Genomic DNA, 20,966 nt, shown 5'->3' on the forward strand with positions numbered 1-20,966 from the left:
ACCACTACCACAACAACAATAAACAAGAAAAAAAAAAGTTATAAAACATTAACAATCTCTCCCTCCCTCTCTCTCCCCCTTCCTCTCTCCCCCTCTTTCTCTTTCTCTATTATGTTTAATGTTTTCTTCCTCTCGTTTCTTCTTTCCTTTTCTCTCATTTCCTCTCTTCCTCTCATTTCCTCTCTCTCTCTCAATACACATGATTTTTAACAAAAACAAGAAAAGAAAATGAAAAAAAACAAAAACAAAGCTAGAGAAAACAATGCACTCACCATGAAGGCCTAAGGATGGATTCAATAGCTCCTCTTCGCGAGGACAACTCCTCTTCACCCTTCATACACTTCCTCTTCTTTGCAAACGCCAACAGCTCTATGATAAGAAGCTTTTCTTCTTCCTCTTTCTCTATTTCTCTCACTTTCTCTCTCAAATGCAAGATGGAGTTTGCTCTCCCTTTCACTCTCCTTCGTTCATTTGTGCAAAATGACGTGCTCATATTTCGGCCCTCATTTTTTCGTCTGAATACCATTGTTATTAAATCGCTATTTGCATCACTATTTATGTTGCATTCGACACAAAAAGTGACACCGCTAATTTGCATCAAAAATTACCGTCGCTATGCACCTATATCCTTGTAGTGAAAGACTATGCTTGTACAAAACAAGTCATTCATCCGAACTCCTCTCCGAACTCCCCTCACCTTCTACCCATGGCATTGAGATTCCACCATTCTAGTATAAAATGTTTCAAAAGAAATCACTTTTTTAATCCTTAGTGTTTTCATTTATTCTTTTCTCTCAATTTTACCATTTCACATTTTTTTTAAAGGAGCTAGTTTTATACCCATCAACCACCAATCTAAATATGTTAAGGATACTCCTTTTTGTACCACCAAGCCTTGCTTTCAACTACCAAGCATGCTAGTCATTTACAAACTTAAACACTTAAAAAGCAAATGAAAAATGATAAACATGAGAAATAAATCTAACTCTTAAAAATCTTACAATGCCCTCCTAAGACAATATAAAACATGTATATGTTTTTTTTGCACTTCTTCAAATTAACTTACCATTTCTCTCAAACCAAGATCTTATATAGATTGCTATTGATAAACTTTACAATGACTCTTAACATTTGTCAATGTCGATTTCTTGTTACTAACAAACATATTTGATTCTCATCTTCCAAGCAAGCAATCACTATAAAGTTATATCATCACTTTCAAAGTCCAAATGTATCCATGCACTTTTTTTTCTTCTTGTATCACCTATATTGAAAAAAAAGAGAATTGAATTAAGGGTATGGCAATATGTTGCCACCGACAATAGTGACCTGTCCAAATTGTTGGAATGTTCATATCAACTTGCTAATTTATCACAACATTGAAAATTAGAAGATTCTAATTCCAAAGTTTCTCTAATCATAATAAAAATGCTTAACATACTACTTTTGCAAATACTATGACCCATGCATGCACAATCTCTAGGAAAGGAAAGCCTCAACAAACAAGAACAAGAAATTTCATGCTTATTGCCTTGCAAACTTTGGATTGTCTTCATTTACAAAATCACGTGTCTCTAGAACACCCTCTAGAACACACACGTGTACATGTATGAATGCATATTTTGTATGCCACCCCTTGTGTGTTCACTCATACATGAATGCATGCATGTATTACATTCGCATATGTACATATGTAATGTAAGATTTGAAGTCAACTTTCCAATTTCTGAAAGAAACCTCTATTGTAAAATCACTCAATCCTCGGACTTGATTATTTTAGAGTCCCAAGAATAGATGATTTCATGTTTGCAACCTTTTAAGCACTTGGGATTGTCTTCAAGTATGAATTCACCTCTATGTCTGTCTACACGAATGTGCACTTATATGTGTATGGTGGCTCCATGATATTAGACATCCATTGTTGAAACTCAAATACCACCTTACATAAATTTCTAATTCTCCCTCCTCCCAAGCCGACCTTGAGCCGGATCACTAGTCGAGCAAAATTGTCAAAAATATTGATGAAGCTCAAGAATCGTATCTTCCAGATGATGCGAAGCCAATGCCATGCTTCGCGCAGCTGTTGTTCCTCGATCAGACACATTGGACAAGGCGAAAAGCAATTACGATCACAGATAAAAAAATCAGTTTGCTACGATGACTTGAAGGCGCCCCAAAAAAGTATACAGTCTCTTCCCACGGGTCGAAAATATACAAAGCCGCATAAGGGCACTAGAGGGTAGCCCTGTTAAATAATACAAGGTTAAGCTGGTGTTATGATTGTATGTGCATTTGTATGTGCACAAAGGCAGGCCCTTGAACAGTGGATGGCGTGAAGTTGACGTTGGCAGCGGTAATTATAAACTGCAATTGAGGTGATGGAGGGGCGAGATTAACAAACGACCATTGCAAGGGAGAGGCGACGCATGGCGCGTGCATGTGTATGTATATCAATATTGCGAGGGATGGTCAGGAATTACAGGAGCATGAGACTGATTTGACTGTCAAGGGGTACTGGAAGGAGTTGGCGTACTGGAAGGTGAGAAGCTGGCCCGGCAGGAGGGGCTGGCCGTCGTTGACCAGGCAGTCGTCGAAGGCCAGGCGCTTGAAGACGGAGGGGTTCACCAGCTTGGCGGTGGCCCACCACCCGCACGCCACGTGGATGTCGCGCAACGCGCAGCCAGCGCTAGTGCAGCTGTCGAAAATCTGGACGGTGAAGGTCGGGATGCCGTCCGGCTGCGGATTCGCCTCCCCCTGCAGGATGCTCACGTCCGACAAAGTGCATGCATCTCCTATGCGATCTGCATCAGCACGTAATAATCAGTACTTATCGATGCTGCAAGCACATACACATCTATGCTAATAATGGAAACTAATCCACCGCATTAATCTTCGTACATTAGCCTCATAATCATCACCGATATCACAAATTTGCAATCCTTACTTGACCACCATTGTTACTACGGCAGGCTATACAGCGGCTATGGTACAACTGTCAGCATCGACTTCATGATTTGCACTAGCAGCACTCAGATAGAACTTAGGCCACAGTACATCATCGTGTCCACCCCAAGACTTCCGTTATCAACACTTATTATTGTGCAAGCTTACTTGTAGCTAGGGTAAAATTACTAAAATCGTATTCTAGCCCTAACACGACCTTGTACCATTAATGACAATGTTCAGCACCGACATTAGTTGGCTGATTATACTCATCCTCACCATTCATATCGTAACCACAGACCTTCCTTTGACAACACTCAACTCAGATATTCTATGGAAATCACAAATCATTGTCATCGTCACTTGTACGCCTTACCGAGACTTACGTTAGAAACGCTTATCCCTGGTGGCCGTACATAGCATTATGTACTCCACTAACAAGATTTCTATTAACGACGCCACTCATCGATTTGAGTAATTAGCTGCAAAAAAATCAAACTTCTTAAAAATGCCCAGTTTACCAAGTCCTAAGAGCTTTCGACCGGCAAGTCTGTTTGACGCCGTCGATCTGACTTGAGCTGGCACAGTCTTGTTGCCCATGATTGATCTGCTGCTTTCAACCCCTGGCAAGCACAAACCAGATGATGGTGTGCATTAGTCCTGTAATTCGTTTTTCAAGGAAGCAAATGCTCCTTATGATATACAGAGCTGAGGCCAGGCCATGAGGGAAACATGTAATGATGACCATGCCTTACCGAGTAACAAAGCGAGTGAGAAAAAAGACACGATCGATGCAGCAATCAGCACCGCAGTGCCGCGTCTAGATTTCCATATACAGGTTGGTCGATGGTTGCCGTCTGATAATCTCGCTAGCGGACTAGCAGGCATCGCAGAGGCTCCTCTTCGAGAATACTGCAGCTTAATTTGGCCGCTCACTGACGTTCTCAGGCGCACAAAAAATGCAAAATGTTCGAGACTATATTGCACAATGCTAGCAGGGCGGGCCTGCCGGAAGAGGATTATCAAAACCTACGGAGATACAATTAGATTTCAAGGACTTGTAGTTTATGGTGCTCACTTAATTGGTGAAAAGGAGCTGAGGAAAGGAAGGAGCTGGAGGCCATAACGATGGGGATGTGGACAATATGCAAAATACGGAAAGCGATAGAAGGTTAATGTGTACATCCACGACTGAATGTGACAGATCAGTAGTGGACTGCATGGGTGGTCACTGGTGGACCGTGGGGTTAGAGAGAGAGAGAGAGAGAGAGACGCTGTAGACTGTACTATGTAGAGAGTAGACTGCGGCAGAGAAGAGAAGAACAAGCCGTCGTAATGAGTCAGAGTCGCAGCCACTCCTGACTGACGTCTGCCCAAATCTAATTAGCCTTTTCTCGCTTTAAATTCGACATTAGCCGCCCGTGAGGGAAGAAAAGAACGAGAAAGGAGAAGAGGAAAGGCCGAGGCCCGATGGGGCAGACTCCACGGAGAGAGAGGGCAGACCCGGCAGAGCCTCAAAGGGCAGAGAGAGAGCGCAGAGAGCACGTTGGGTGCAGACTATCATCAATATGGGAGCGATTAACTTCCAATTAAAGCGCAGCTAGATACTACTAGGTCCATCGTATTATATTGTATGATAGCACATTATTATATTGTTTATGAATCACCTAGCCCCCACCACCGCTTCCAATAGCAGGTCCCGTTGCTACTACAGTATTTAATAAAATCCAGCATTTATCAAAGAGGATTATGTGGAATAGTCGCTGGAAAACGTGCCCTTGAGCCTGCCCCGATTTATTAAAGGCCTATCGAGTTTTCTTCGGCGCCTTGGACGACGCCACAACCTACAAGCCGAATCCCGAATCCCGATTATGCATCCGCTCTGGACCCCACTTGTGAGCCGCGCAGCTTACAGTTTGTGCATAAAACCCCTTTGTATTACCCTGGGTCCCCAAGGACCAAGTTCAAGCTTCTAGAATGTAGAATGGAGGAGGCTCGAGGCTCAAGCCAGTAGTAGTTAAGCCAACTTCCCCTCGTGCTTGCTCTCGCGTGCTCGCTCTCTGGCCTTTTGGCCGAGGGTTAGGGTTTGCTGCTTCTGCGACGGGACGGGTTGCATGTGCGAGGGAGGCACTCATAACAGTTGGTGGGCTCTCTGTCTCCTTTCGTGCCGCCCGTCAGGGCAGGTGCGGTAGTGCCTGCGTCTCAGGAGATCCAGATCCAGAACTCTGCACAGTCTGTGCCGCAGTTTGGCACCATGTCCTTGCCTATCATGCAAACAACACCCCCATCTCTCTCCCATCATGAGCCGGGCATGGCGGTTTCTATACAAAGGGCATTTGGGAAAGTAGTGGGTAACCCTCTGTTTAATGGATTCCCCGTTCAGCATGCAGGTCTCGGACCTATTGGGCAACATGCAGAACAACACGCATGCAGAAGAGGAGATGGACGGTCCTCAGGATTTGGATCCGTCCACCTGGAAGGCGTTGCAGAACAGCTAGCAGGTGGCAGTTTTGGAAGCCCCACATTCCAAAGGGCGAGTTTCCAAGAAACTGAAGGAGCTGACGACCTCGCAACTCCTTGAAGTCAGCCGTGTCTTCCTCAATGAAGAGAATATCAGCCTCAAGCAGGAATGCAAAAAGGGCAACAGGACGCCGCTGCCCCCTCCAAAGCGCCTCCGGAACCTGGCCAATCGTCCAATCAAACAGATATGTCAGGTACGCAATACTGTCTCTCTGTCCCTGCTATTGAGTTAAAAAAGCTCACCGTCTCTTATCAGTCAAGAGCGTTGATCGGACTGTGTCATGGGGCACGCCCCCCCCATGGATTTTCTACGCAATTGGGTTAAGCAAAACTGGGAACCTATTGGGGGGAAGCCCATTGCCATCCAATACCTCCCAAACAACTACTTCTTCTTCCTGTTTGAAAATGAGCACTCAGCCCTTACCCTCCTTAGCCATGGGCAATGGATACTTAGAAGATCTCCATTGTCCCTTTTCAAGTGGTCACCAGAGTTCGACCCCTCTGGTCCCAAGCCGACCTGCATCCCGATTTGGGTCGAATTCCCAAATCTGCCGTTACACTTATACCCCTTTCTGAAAACCTTAGCAGCCCCCTGGGTAGACTGTTAGGGCTAAGACCCTACACAGACATTAACCCGCGATGGCACCCCCAACTCCTAATAGAAATAGATTTGAGTAAAACCCTAATTGATTATTTGCTGATTAATGACACAGAGGGCAACTTTGTGAAGAACCAACCTGTCATGTATAAGAATCTCCCTAATGCATGTTTCAAGTGCCTCAAAACGAGGCATTTAATTCGAGACTGCCCTGAATGGAAGGATAGATTGAGTCCAGAACCCAACAAGGTTAATGCCCATCCTAAAACCGGTGACCCTCAAGATTATGGGTTCCAATCGGTCAGTAGAAAGGGTAAGAGCAAACATCAGTCATCCTAGAAACAAAACACTAATAGTAAGAGTAAAAACACTAATAACAACAAATACTCCCCTCTTCTCATGAACTTAGAGGATACATTAGAAGGGAATAGTGAAAAGGGGGTAACTGGGGCAAAGGGTGAGGATACTAATAACAACAGATACTCCCCTCTTCTCATGAACTTAGAGGATACATTAGAAGGGAATAGTGAAAAGGGGGTAACTGGGGCAAAGGGTGAGGATACTACAACAGAGCTAGTCTCTGATGAGGTAATAATGGAAGAAACTCAGGGAGAAAACAAGGGGCAGACCACTAGGTCTGATGACAATGTCATACATCCAAAAAACCTAAACTTTGACCTCAATGAACAGAATGAAGATGTCGAGTTTTCGCAGGCGGAGGAAGAGGAACTTCCAATGGGAAGAGAACCCCCTCTCAGCCCTTTCCCTGCTGTTGAAAGCCCAACCAAAGAGGTAGGTAATAGTCAAAACGCCAAAAGAAGATTCTCAAGTGTAGGACAAAGTGCTAGTAACCCATTTGGGCAAACAAAGGGACCTCAGAAGAAAGGGAAACCAAAAAAAACATAAATCTGGATAATGAATAAATTAAAAATTGTTTCTTATAACATCAAGGGGTGTTGAGATATCGAGCTCCACTAGTGATATGCCAGGGTGACCGTTGTGCATTTATGTCACCGACGTGTCAGTTGCAGATGCGGTTAGTACACCGCCCATGAATAATAGCTAGATGACAGCTATCCTTATCTACTCTAGTTCGTGGCTCAGTTAGTATGCCACCTTAGTTAGTTGAGTTTGGTTTGAGACCCATATATAGGATTATTCTATTTCTTTGTACTTGACTTCTTTTTGGCTTACACAACTAAGAAGAGGAAAACTGTTTTCAGCCTCCACCTTTGTGTGTATTCCCCCATTGTGCAAGCAAGAAAGCTACAAGTGAGACTCCTTCCTTCTCTCCCACAATCTTGACATGGTATCAGAGCCTTGTTCGTGGTAAGGAGCTCAAGAAAGCAAGCCAAGCTCGCGGTGTTCTGGTAAGAGGAGCAGTGTTGCTTTTATTTTCTGTTTTGGGAGCAGATCTCTGCAAGTAGCACAGCCGGAAATTGCAAGAGTGCATTGTCTCAGGTTGCGGCGGGCAGTATATGTTGCGGGTAAGGGCTTTAGTCCTTGGCGACCCAGTTTTTTTGATTTGAGGCCATTTCGGGGCCTGTTTTGGAGGCGAAAGTTTTCTGCACGCACTCAGGAAAAGGCCCAATTTTATAGTGTGCAGCCACTGTTCTACATGTCGGTGAAAAGTTACTGTAGAAATTGCATCATATGCCTGTGCGCAGAGACATTGGGAGTTATAGAATCATCCTTGTTGCCTGTTGATGCAAAATCGTCACTAGGAAGTGACTGTGTGGTTAAATACCACTTTCGTCAGTTTTACAGATTTGCCCTTGTGAGGCTGAAGCTGTGTTCTCTGCAGTGACAGAATTTTTTGCAGTATTCTGTAATGGCGTCTGATTCTCTCTCACAGATTGTCACTGAAAAGCTTGACAAGAACAACTTCCAAGCATTGAAGTTTAGAATGACGAATTTCCTTATGGAAAAAGGATATTGGGAATTTGTTGTAGGAAATGAAGAAGAACCAGTTCTTCCTGATGTTCCCAATCAACAGCAAATGCAGGCATTTAAAGCATGGCATGAGAGAGCCAGGAAAGTTATGTATTGGCTGTCTATCAGCATTTCAGACTCTATGATTGTGCATATTCAAGATGCAAGTACGCCAAAGGAGGCATGGGATACTTTGTCAAAAATGTATAGCACAAATACGCAAGCCAGGAAAATGCAGCTCAAGCAAGAGTTGCATAATGTGCAAAGAAAAAATATGAGCATCAATGACTACCACATGAAGGTGAAGAAGATTGCAGATGCACTTGCTTCCATTGGGTTGCCAGTGAAAGATGATGATTTAGTTTCTGTGACCTTGAATGGTCTAGGAAAGGATTATGTACAGTTTCGGACATCCATTTTAGTTCGTAAAAGATTTCTTGATTTTGAAGAGTTGATTGCTCTTCTAATTTCTGAGGAGCAAAGAAATGGTGGTGCATCTTCTTCAGGAGGAACTTCAAAAGAAGCTATCTTCTACTCAAATGCTGGAAGAGGTAGAGGCAGAGGTAGAGGAATATGCAGCAAACTCAAGAAAACCAGTCCTATGGAGAAGGACGTGGTAACTCTAGAGGCAGGGGGAGCCAAAGAGATCGTGGTGAATGGCAAAGAGGCCAAAATGCAAACAGTAATGTTGAATACTACTACTGTGGTAAAATGGGTCATATGGCTAAAGACTGCTATAAAAAGCAAAATGACATCATGAATGGAAAATTGCAATAAGGGAATTATGCGTCTTCTAGTAGACAGGGTGATGACAGAAATGAGCATTTATTTATGGTGCAGCACATAAACAATTCTGTGGCAAGTGTAGAAGAAAGTAATGATGTATGGTATGTTGACTCAGGTGCATCAAACCACATGACAGGTCATGCAGAATGGATGGAGGATGCAAGGAAAATAAAAAAACCAGGATTTATGGAGACTGGTGATGATACTGCACATCCTATTGTGCAGATTGAAAAAATTCCTTTGTCTATGCAGGATGGGAAAAAGAAATACCTGTCCGATGTATTTCATGTCCCGAATATCACCAAGAATCTGGTTTTTGTAGGTCAAATGGTTGAGCAGGGCTTGCAAGTCAGATTTAATCCTCATGGATGCTTTGTTGAGGATATGAAAAATAAAGGTCGCTTGATAGCAAAAGGAAAGAAGAAGGGTAGAATGTTTACGTTGGATGCAGACATGTCTAAATTGAGTGCAGCAATGTTTGCACATGGGACCGGTGTAGTTGCAAATATTGATATCTGGCATAAACGCATTGGTCATGTTAATGTACATCGACTTAAATCAATGCAGGCCCAAAATATTGTTGCAGGATTGCCTAAATTCAAGGTTGCAAAAATGCATAAGGTATGTGAAGCTTGCCAATTTGAAAAACAGGCAAGGAAACTATTTCCTAGACATATTCAAGAGAGTAAAAAGCCATTGGAATTAATCCACTCTGATGTGTGGACTACTAAAGCTGCATCTCTTGGAGGCTGTCATTATTTTGTCACTTTTATTGATGACTATAGCAGAAAAGTTTGGGTGTATTTTATGAAAAAGAAAAGTAAAGTTTTTGGGCATTTCAAAACTCTTAAAGCTATGGTTGAAAAAGAAACAGGCCTGCAAATAAAATGCCTAAGGTCAGATGGAGGGGGAGAGTACCTCTCAAATGAGTTTGCAAGGTTCCTGCAGGAGCATGGCATAAAGCAGCAATATTCATGCAGTCATACCCCACAACAAAATGGAATTGCAGAAAGGAAAAATAGGCATATTGGAGAGGTATCTCATGCCATGCTCAATGAAAAAGACTTGCCAGATTTTTACTGGGCTGAAGCAGTTGCTACAGCAGTCTACATAATGAACAGGACTCCCACTGGAGCAATATATGGGATGACTCCAGAGGAGAGGTATACTGGTAGGAAACCATATATTTCTCATTTAAAAATTTTTGGTTGCATTGCCTATGTACATGTGCCAGATGAGTTGAGATCCAAGTTGGATCCAAAAGCTGAGAAGTGCATCTTTATTGGTTACTCTCTGCAGGAGAAAGGGTATAGATGCTATAACCCTTCTACTCGTAAGTTTACAGTGAGCATAGATGTTGTTTTTGATGAGATGAGTAGCTGGTATAAACCAGTAAATGTGATTGATGATGTAGATGCACAAAATGGTAATGCTGCACAGAATTCACAGCAGCAGTCACAAAATATTAGTGGACCTGAAGTGTCCTCTAGCAGTGGTTCATATTCTTCGCCATGGACAGGCAGATTGAGATCAGGAGAATCTCCTCAAAACAATGCAGATAGTGGTATGCAGGTTTCACGAAAAGGAAAAGAGAAGATAGATCAGCCCATGTTTGATGTGAATGCAGGTCACTCTTATGTGGATGGTGAATCCAGTGGCTCAGAACAGAGCATTGATGATGAGTTGGGTATTCCTTCTATTGTTACACCTGGAGTAAGGAAGACCAGGGATGTTTTGAGAGCACCTCGGAGTGAACCTACTTTGCGCAGGTCTATCAGAGCTAGGTATCGTGTGGACAGGCTGAAATATGATGGATTTACAGCCATTCACTATGCATATATGGTCAAAGTGATACAGGAACCAGAACCCACTTCTTTTGAGCAAGCCATGGGAAAAGAAAAATGGGAGAAAGCCATGGATGAAAAAATGGATGCCTTGGAAGCAAATGCTACATGGGAGTTAGTACCTTTGCCTAAAGGTAAGAATGCAATTAGCTGTAAGTGGGTTTATAAGGTGAAGCACAATGCAGATGGTTCTGTGAACAGATACAAGGCAAGATTAGTAGTCAAGGGGTATGCACAAATATATGGCATTGACTATGAAGAAACATTCAGTCCGGTTGCAAGGATGGCAACCGTAAGAGCAGTCATTGCTATGGCTGCATCAAAGGGATGGTCTTTACATCAGATGGATGTAAAGAATGCCTTCTTGCATGGTGATTTGCAAGAAGAGGTCTATATGGAGCAGCCACCAGGTTATGTGCATGCTATTCATCCTGAGTTTGTTTGCAGGTTGGAGAAAGCCTTGTATGGCTTGAAGCAAGCACCTAGAGCATGGTCTGACAAGATAGGACAGTATCTTGTCACTATTGGCTTTCAGATTTTCAAGGCAGATTTCTCACTTTATGTGAGAAAAACAGAAAAATGTATTATGCTGCTTATCATTTATGTTGATGATTTGATTATCACAGGTGATAGTGATGAAGATATCCTTCATGTGAAAATGCTATTGAAGTAAAAGTTTGAGATGAAGGATTTGGGAGAGCTGCGTTATTTCTTGGGCATTAAGGTGATTAGATCACCAAGTGGGATACAGCTCTTGCAGAGGCAGTATGGATTGGACATGATGTCCAAATATGGGATGACAGGCTGTAAGCCTATTTCAGTTCCTTTGGAGCAGAATGTGAAGCTGAGCGCAGATGCAGGTGAGCTTCTGGAAGACCCTACTATGAACAGACGCATAGTAGGAAGCTTAATTTATATGACTATTACCAGGCCAGATTTGAGCTATGCTGTTGGATTGGTAAGTCAGTTTATGCAGGCTCCAAGGAAACCACATTTGGATACAGCTAGACGCATACTCAGGTATGTGAAGTCCACATTGCAGTATGGACTATTTTATGAGACTGGGGTTCAGATACAGTTGCATGGATACACTGATGCTGATTGGGCTTGTAGCATTTCTGATAGACGATCTACCAGTGGATATGTGTTCTCTTTTGGGAGTGCTGTAGTCACTTGGAGCAGCAAGAAACAGCCTACAGTTGCCTTATCCAGCACAGAGGCTGAGTATAGGGGCGCAGCAATGGCTGCATGTGAGGTAGCTTGGTTGCATAAGCTACTTTATGATATGCATCAGCCTACAGATGGGCCAGTTGTCATTTATTGTGACAACATGAGTAGTATACACTTGGCAAATAACCCAGTTTATCATGCTAGAACAAAGCACATTGAGGTGCATTATCACTATGTGCGAGAGAGGGTTTTACTAGGTCTTATTGATCTAGTTTATGTCAGCACAGAGGATCAGGTAGCTGACATATTCACGAAGGCATTGGGCGCAGAGAAGCTGCGCAAGTTCAGAGACCTGCTTGGTGTGCAGGAATTGGGATTGAGCTCGAGGGGGAGTGTTGAGATATCGAGCTCCACTCGTGATATGCCAGGGTGACCGTTGTGCATTTATGTCACCGACGTGTCAGTTTGCAGATGCGGTTGGTACACTGCCCATGAATAATAGCTAGATGACAGCTATCCTTATCTACTCTAGTTCGTGGCTCGGTTAGTATGCCACCTTAGTTAGTTGAGTTTGGTTTGAGACCCATATATAGGGTTCTTCTATTTCTTTGTACTTGACTTCTTTTTGGCTTACACAACTAAGAAGAGGAAAACTGTTTTCAGTCTCCACCTTTGTGTGTATTCCCCCATTGTGCAAGCAAGAAAGCTACAAGTGAGACTCATTCCTTCTCTCCCACAATCTTGACAAGGGGTTGACTGACCCCAAAAGGGCAACTATACTCAGGGAATGGCTCAAAGTTAGTGCCATCCTCCCTGACGTTATTTGCCTATAGGAAATTAAAGTGTCAACCCCCCCTCTTCTTAAGAATCTACAGTCAGTATCTAAGGAATATGTATGGTTCATAACAAACCACACCAATAGGAGAGGAGGTACATGCATAGGTGTCTCCGTCAAAATTAAGGATCTAATTTGTAAGACAATGATAGATACGGAGAATCATTGGGTGGCAATCCTTTTTAAGAATCGGGATGAATTTGTTGTTGTCTCAGTGTATGCCCCTAATACTTCTTCTGAAAGATGCAGGCTGTGGGACTCATTTCAGGTTATCAATTGCCCCATCATTATCGTAGGTGACTTCAATATGGTTGAAACATGTAAAGATATGTATTTGGAAAAAGGTACATGTCTTGCAGGAATTGAAAGGAGTATGGTTGGTAACTAAAGCCTATCATGGGCTTACAGATGTTAGTGAACAACTAGGATTTACTTGGAGTAACAATCAAAGTGGATCCTCTTTACGTAAGGCTAGACTTAATAGATTTTATGTTGCTGCAGGTTTGCTGGCCTCCTATGCCAATCTTAAAGTTGAAGTTCTAGACAACTTAGTTATGTCTGACCATAAGCCTATACAACTGACTCTCTCTAACTCATCCCAAATAATTAGGGCTGGCATACAGACCCCAGATTATTCCAAAACAAAACAGTTAGGGATTCCATCAAAGAAATCTGGACATTGGCCTTCCGACAAACAATCTCCCCAGCTCACTCATGGACTAGAGCCATTAGAGACACTCAACTATTCTTGAGGGATGTCAAAATAAAAAAGGTTCAGCAGGTTAGGGAACATAGAGCTAGACAATACTCAACATATAAATCCTTGGAGATCAGGATAGAAGCTGGGGAGATCCAATTGCAACCTGACCTACAAAGAATCAAGCAGGAACTAAGATCTGCTGAAGAAAAAGAAGCTATGGACATACAACTCTTCACTAGGCAATGGTGGGCTAGCAAAGCAGATAAACCCACCAAAGATATGTTCCAAGTCCTTTTTAAAAAAAAGAATAGAGACTCCATCCCTATGCTGAGAAAGGAAGATGGTACACATGCACAAAACAATGGTGAGAATCTCCTTATAGCCAAGGAATTCTTCTCTAAAATGTTTAGCTCCCCTAGAGAGAGCTCACCAGAAGAGACAACTGCTAAAGCTAAGATAGCGATGGCCAGGAGGAAAGTTGTCCCTCCAGGCTTGGCTGAGGTTCTAGATGGGGAGCTCTCAGCTATTGAGATCAGTGACGCCATTGACTCTCTAGCATCAGGGAAAAGCCGAGGGATTGATGGCCTTCCGAATGAATTCTTCAAAGAATTCAAAGACTTTCTTATTCCGCCCCTTCTCATGGTATGGAGGGAATCCCTAAAATTTGGAGCCTTGCCTCACACAATCAATGAAGGGGTAGTCAAGCTAATCCACGCTACAAGGATTTGAGCTTATAGCGATGGCGATTAGCGACGACGGGTAGCGGCCTCGCTATTTGCGTCGGGATTTTTGCGACGAAAATACCGATGCAAATAGCGACGGTCCATAGGAAAAAAAAGGCCGAAACCGAGCGCGGCTTTATTTCGCGTTTTCACGTTTTGTGTTTTGAGAGCGAGAGCGAGGGAGAGAGCGACCGTCGTGAGAGAAGGAGAGGAAGAAGACTTGCTGCCGCCGCCGCCGTTGTTCGTGAAGGAGAGGAGGAGCCTTCATCGCAAAGAGGAGCCGTCCCACACTTACCATATCTCATCGGTGAGTCTCTCTCTCTCCTTCTTTTGCTTGTTTAAGGTTTAAATCACTTTCTCTTTTGCTTGTTTAGGAGAGGAAATGAGAGAGAAAGAGAGGGAGAGGGAGAGAAAGGGAGAGAAAGAGAAAGAGAAAGAGAAAGAGAAAGAGAAAGAGAAAGAGAGGGAGAGGGAGAGGGAGGGGGAGGAAATGAGAGAGGGAGAGAAAGAGAAAGAGAGGGAGAGAGAGAGGGAGAGGGAGGGAGAGTGCATTCTCTCTCTCCCTCTCCCTTTTGCTTTTGGAGGGTGTTAGGATATATTGTGAGAGAGAGAGGAAATGAGAGAGAAAGAGAGGGAAAGGGAGAGGGAGAGAGAGAAAGAGAGAGAGAGAGGGAGAAAGAGAAATAGAAAGAGAGGGAGAGGAAGAGGGAGAGGGAGGGGGAGGGGGAGGAAATGAGAGAGGGAGAGAAAGAGAAAGAGAGGGAGAGGGAGAGGGAGGGAGAGTGCATTCTCTCTCTCCCTCTCCCTTTTGCTTTTGGAGAGTATTAGGATATATTGTGAGAGGAAGAGGAAATGAGAGAGAAAGAGAGGGAGAGGGAGAGAGAGGGAGAGAAAGAGAAAGAGATGTATACTCAAATTTATGGAGATGTATGTCTACTCAAATGGATAGCTTTTGTCTACTCCTCAAGATGTAGTCCACCTATGTGTCTATATATTGGAATGATAACATATCCATGATTATGGCAATGGTATGCACTTGCTTTTTTTATGGGTACCATTATATCGACTCCTTAAGAGGGCTAAAAATTGGTCATACACTTTATAAAGTCTAATTAGGAGATTTAAGATGCACGATAATAGACTTATCGATAATGGTATGCAATGTGCTTTGCCATGGGCCACGTACATTGGTGACTCTTTAAGATGGCTTAAAATTGGTCATATCCTTCATAATGTCCAAGTAGGGGATCTAATTGTGATATGCATAATTCCTTCTTTTTGTATTAACTTTATAGGCATAACAAATTAGTAGTCATGCCAACTAGTCAACGGAAGGACTAAAAGAAAACGATACCCTAGCTAATGGTCATTATGGTACTTCATCAAAATGAACCCAAAAGTATTGCTATAGAAGAAGAGTCCCTTAAATTGAGCATAGGATATTTTCTTCAAATGTTATGACTATGAGTAGAATTGTGAAAGGCTTTGTGCAATAACGAGCTCGGCCAGAAGGTAACATGGCCGAAGGTTGGTTGATGTCAGAGGCATTAGTGCATATTTCACAATGGCTACCAACGGTGGAATCAGACAATGAAATGCTATGGACGCTGAAGGATGATGATAGACTGACTGGAGATGTGGTGGTTGGAAATGGGGTAGAAAAAAGAATGGATGCCTCAATGGAAGAGAAGGTGAATCGCTTTTGTATGTTGCACCATGCCTCCATGGAGACGTGGCTCGCCAAGTACCAGATTGCAAGGCAAGATTGAGAGGAAGCGCGAGCTGAATTCTGACATAGTACGCGTCATTGACCGATTCAATATCCCTAAGGCATGGAGGAGATGCCGTGGTTTATGTCAACGCGATGGTTGCATGGAGCCTTGACCGCATCATCTCACAAAGGGATAGAGGTCTCAATGGAGGAGTGGGAATTCTCGAGGGGATGTAGTCCAAAGGTGATGAGGGGTTTAGAATCTGTCGTATCTAAATTTTATATGCGACATCTAATTTGAGTGTTTCAATGTACAATACAAAATATATAGTGTAGTGTGGTCACGCGGACGGCATTTTCGTGTGGAGTGTATCGATAAAATGCGCTCCACAATGGACTGTGGTGTCATGGCAAGGTTCGAGCAAGAGAGCCGGCGACGAGCAACGGATCCAAACACGGTTGTGGATGAGATGGAGTATTTTGGGAACTTGCAAAGTATTATTACGGTGGATTACTGTAGCTTCTCCATGATACTATTCGATGTGCAATGGTTCAAAGTGGTACTTGGAGGAGCTGGAGCAACAGTTCGACGAGGTCCATTTGGATTTCTCGAAATAGATTCCGAAAAAAAATGGACGGATTTGCGTGACATCTTTGTGTTGCCGGCCCATTGTGAACAGGTGCATGGAGTCATTTGCTTGCTAATTGTATTACGACATGGTTTATGTCACAATGGTTTGAACTCTCCTGTACGTGTTTGTGAACATGTAATCTTCTATCCAAACCCCCGACAACCTCGATGGTGGTATGTTATACCTTCAACTCCCCGAAGTGCGAGAGTATATGATCAAAGCGATGTTCCGAGCATAGATGAAGATAATATACAAATAGAGGGGTCGATATTGCAAGGGGTGGAGGCCGTCGAAATCTTGGAGCTAGCATCAGCTAACAATGATGGAAATACAGGAGTCCAAGAATTTTTTGAGAACGAGGCGGACTCATTCTTTTGTGGTGACATGTCTATCGACCTTCCAGTGTATACGGAGTTGTGTCAGGAGATTAATATGGGACCATAGGATACTTCATACTTGGAGCATCCACTTACTCAATTCGTTGACCAATCTCTTATAAAGGTACATAAGATATACATTTTAAGAGAGATTTTTTTTAAATGATTTATATTACTGTGCTTTGTATGATTTAAATTGATTATTCTAACATCATTTTTTATCTGTGCAGGTGATATTTTATGGATGAGTCGAGGGATGAGCGATGAGGAGTTGCAAGACATCTTCGCATGCATGTCTCCAGACCAGCTCACGAGATTCAGAGAGATGGCAGACCGGGAGCTGTCTCGTTCTTCGTCAGGGTGCTCTGCTAGATCTACTTCAGCGTGATCGGATGCTTCGGCTTCGAGCAGACGATCTCAACGCTCACGACTTGGACCAGAGGGAGGGAGTGCATCGGGATCAGGGGGATGCTGCTGTGGAGACACGGATGTGGTGTCTCCGTCTCGTCATTCAGCTGGAGCTGCATCACCTCCAGGATTTTTCACACCTGTGGGGACGTCTACTCCAGTTACTTCGGCTTTTACGCAGCCATCAGCAGACAGCAGATGGCACCCCTTTGGGTGCCACTGTGAGAGAGGTTACCCCAGTCGGTACACTGGATGTAGAGGGGTCTCCTGGATATGCCCAAGAGCGTGGATGCAGATGGGAGAGGACCCATCTTAGGCAGACTCCTAAGGGTTATGGATATGTGGTCGATGGTAGGTCAGGAGCCATCATCATGAATGATGAGGGGAGGAGGGTGATGGCTCGCATGAGAGAGTTATGCCAATAAGTTTTTCGGCACAACGTCCTGGATCATTGGAAGAACATACCGGAGGGGAGCAAGGACAACATAATAGCATCCTTGCACGAGGAGTTTCCGGTGCCAGCCGCAGTAGATAGATTCTCTACGGGCTGGATGATGGATTGCATGCGTGCATACATGTCACACAGACGATTCGACGCATACAAGACAATCAAGAGTGGGGCTGCAAAGCCTGAGTGGTTAGATACAGACAACTGGCGCCGACTGAGGGAGGAGGCTACAGATTCTCCAGGACGTTGGAGTTAGCAACGCGAGGCGGCGAGGGCACGACTCAAGGCCGGAGTGGTCCATCATCTTGGGAGTGGCGGCCACAGGACATATTTGGAGGACTTTGTAAGTTTTTCTTTTGTTTTGCTTGTTTGTTTTTTTTGAAATATTCTTTGTACTGACAATCATATTTCTAACAGTTAGCATTTTGTTTTCTTTGTAGCACTCCATTACAAATCGTGATCCGATAGGCCTTGAGACTCGATATGTAGAGAGGCACGGTCTCAATGCATTGATCGACCGATTGTATAGACGCGACAGCCCTGTAAGTCACTCATCTTTCTTGTCCATAGTTACCATGAGATATTTGAATGCATTATTGTATGGTGGATTGATGTTTCTTTTTCTGCAGAGTTCATTCGATGCTCCTATGCTGCGGGACGAGCTTTCGGGGGACGAGGATTTGTAGCTCGCCCTTGGATCCTTGGAGCTCACACACCTTTATTTTTTAGTTGCCTGATCTATGTAGACATTTTCTATGTATTAGTGATATCCTGTCATGATTGTACCAATCGCTTTTTATGCGATTATGTATTTATTTCATGTATCAGTTTTATGATTTCAGTATACATTCTTTTTGTTTGCAAGCGCTTTGTATACAGTAGTGCAGAAACTATTTTGTATGGCTCTCATACAGCACACAGTGCTATATGTGGCAGGGCAGCCTGCTGCCTTGCCACAAATTTTTTTAATCCTTGTTACCATCGCTATTAGCGTCGCAAATTTTATTGCTCGCGTCGCTATTGTCGTCTCTATGCGCGTTGCAAAATGTCGCTATTGGCGTCGCTATCAGCGTCGCAATAGCGACGCCAATAGCGATGCTAATAGCGACGCTGATAGCGACGTTTCTATGGCATCGTTAATAACGCCGCTTTCTGCGACAACGGGGAAAAATTGTGTTGTTTGTATTTTCGTCGCTTTAAACGTCGGTATAAGGCCTATATCTTGTAGTACTATAAGAGGGATGACAAAGAGCTCCTAGCTAATTGGAGATCCATCACTTGTCTCACATTAGCATATAAGGTCTTTGCTAAAGCCATAGCTAGAAGGCTATTTGATCAACTTGACCACTGGATAAGAAAAGAACAAAAGGGGTTCATGAAAGGGAGATACATCCTAGACTCAATATTTTATCCAAAGAACCAACCAAGATTTTATCCTAGGAAGGCATCGAACAAGCCCAAAGAACCAACCAAGATTTTGTGTTCTTCAAGATTGATTTTGACAAAGCTTATGATAGGTTAGAATGGGATTTTATCCTTCAGTCCCTCCATGATATGGGGCTAGGGAGGAAGTTCATCAAATATGTTAGTACCCTATTTGGTAATGCTTCCACCAGAATAGCCATTAATGGAGAGATGACTGACTCTTTTCCCTTGAGGAGATCCATCAAGCAGGGCTGTCCTCTCGCTCCCTTGCTGTTTGCCATTGCAGCTGATGCACTAGGGTGGCTCATTCAAGCTGAGATTGATAAGGGCAATATTAAAGGTATCAAACTCCCCAACAACAAAGACATGGTTCTCAACCAGTTTGCTGATGATACAAATAGTACGGTCAATAATGATCCAGTCTCATTAGTGGCCTTTTGGAACTGCTTGCAAACCTTTTGCAAGGCTTCTGGCTCTGTGATCAACCCCAACAAAATAGAAATTAAAACACTAATTAGTCCTTGTCCTAGTTGGCTCCTGGCTGAAGGATGCAAGGAGCTGGAAATAGGTAAAGTTTTTAGACTATTAGGCATACCCATGGGCTTTGGAATCTCAATGAAACAAAGATGGGACTGGGTCTTGGGAAAAGTCAGGGGTAAGTTTGAAAAATGGAAGGGGCTGCAGCTCAATATGACTGGAAGATGTATGGTTCTTAAACACATACTAATTCCATCCACAATCTACTTTTTGGCTTGCTAGAAACCTTCTAAGGTAGGAATGAAGCAACTAAAGAAACTAGGGAGGAACTTTCTTTGGAGTGGAGATGGGGAACAATTCAAGGTACCTAAAGTATCTTGGGCTATATGTACTACACCTAAGAAATTAGGTGGTCTTGGTCTTCCCAATCTTAGAATTCTGGCTGACAAACTGACAGCCAAATGGATAGTAAGAAACATCATAAGGGAAGAAGAGGACTAGATTACTTTAATCAAGGCAACCACCACTGGCAAATTTCAGGTAAAGGGCTGCCTGAAATGGAAAGCCCTAGACCCACTAACAATAACTATTTGTCCTACCAATCTGAAACCTAAAGATTGCTCACCCCTGGCCAAAGGACTTTGGGAGGCCTGGTTCAAGTACAAAAACCTGTTAATCCCCTCTCCCCACCCCAACCTCACTTTGCCCTGGTGTTCCAAAGACTCCATCTGGTTCAGCTTCCATAAGGGAGCGATCCCACACAACCAGTTAAACTTAGCCTACAAGCTCTTCAAGAAAGGAATTAGAAGCTGGAGGGACATTTGGGATCCAGCCCTTAAAAAGTGGATGACTGGGACACAACTAAAACAGACATTCAAACTAAAAAGACAGGAATTGGACCTGATAATTGAAAGGGTACTCTTGTGGGATTCTAACATGCCGGTTATGAGCAATCTCAACCACCACTTCAATCACAGGGGGGATCAGGTTATTGGGGGCCAAACCGCTACTACCCATGCCTGACTTGATAAATAGCAATGCTCCACTCTGCAATAAACTGAATAACAGATGGCATATTAATTGGGCAGTAGCACAATGGAACTATAGGTTTAATAACATTTGGGCTCCCTCTATTCAACCAAAGATGTCCTGTCTAATGGCTCATTACCCTCAAAAGTCTGTGGACTAATGAGAGAGCACTCAAAGCTGGTTTGGGGAATGGTCTGTGTACAAGGTGTTGCCAGCAGGTAGAATCAATTTCACATATTTTCCTTAACTGTACTAAAAATGCTAACATCTGGTGTTTTCTCCAGGTCATTGTCTTCAAGTATCACCCCATTAAACTCACCTGGAAGGAGGTGTTACTAGGGGAAATTTATGGTCTACCTCCCCCAATTTGGAATTGGATCAGAAGCTATTACTTGTGGCACATTTGGTT

General features: G+C 43.4%; 1 protein-coding gene across 1 annotated transcript; it reads right to left on the reverse strand.

Moving 5' to 3' along the window:
- Positions 1-2,469: 2,469 nt before the first annotated feature.
- Positions 2,470-3,866, reverse strand: LOC148029522 (TPD1 protein homolog 1-like). Its single transcript, XM_087688568.1, has 3 exons — positions 3,699-3,866; positions 3,465-3,566; positions 2,470-2,801 (listed from the first exon to the last, which is right to left on the reverse strand). Exons 1-3 carry the CDS (start codon positions 3,829-3,831, stop codon positions 2,470-2,472), a joined length of 567 nt encoding a protein of 188 aa, XP_087544694.1. The 5' UTR covers positions 3,832-3,866.
- Between the last annotated feature and the right edge of the window lie 17,100 nt (positions 3,867-20,966).

Source organism: Lygodium microphyllum, chromosome 11 (assembly GCF_053477565.2).
Source record: "Lygodium microphyllum isolate KBCC chromosome 11, Lygodium_microphyllum_v1.1.10, whole genome shotgun sequence".
Lineage (NCBI taxonomy): Eukaryota > Viridiplantae > Streptophyta > Polypodiopsida > Schizaeales > Lygodiaceae > Lygodium > Lygodium microphyllum.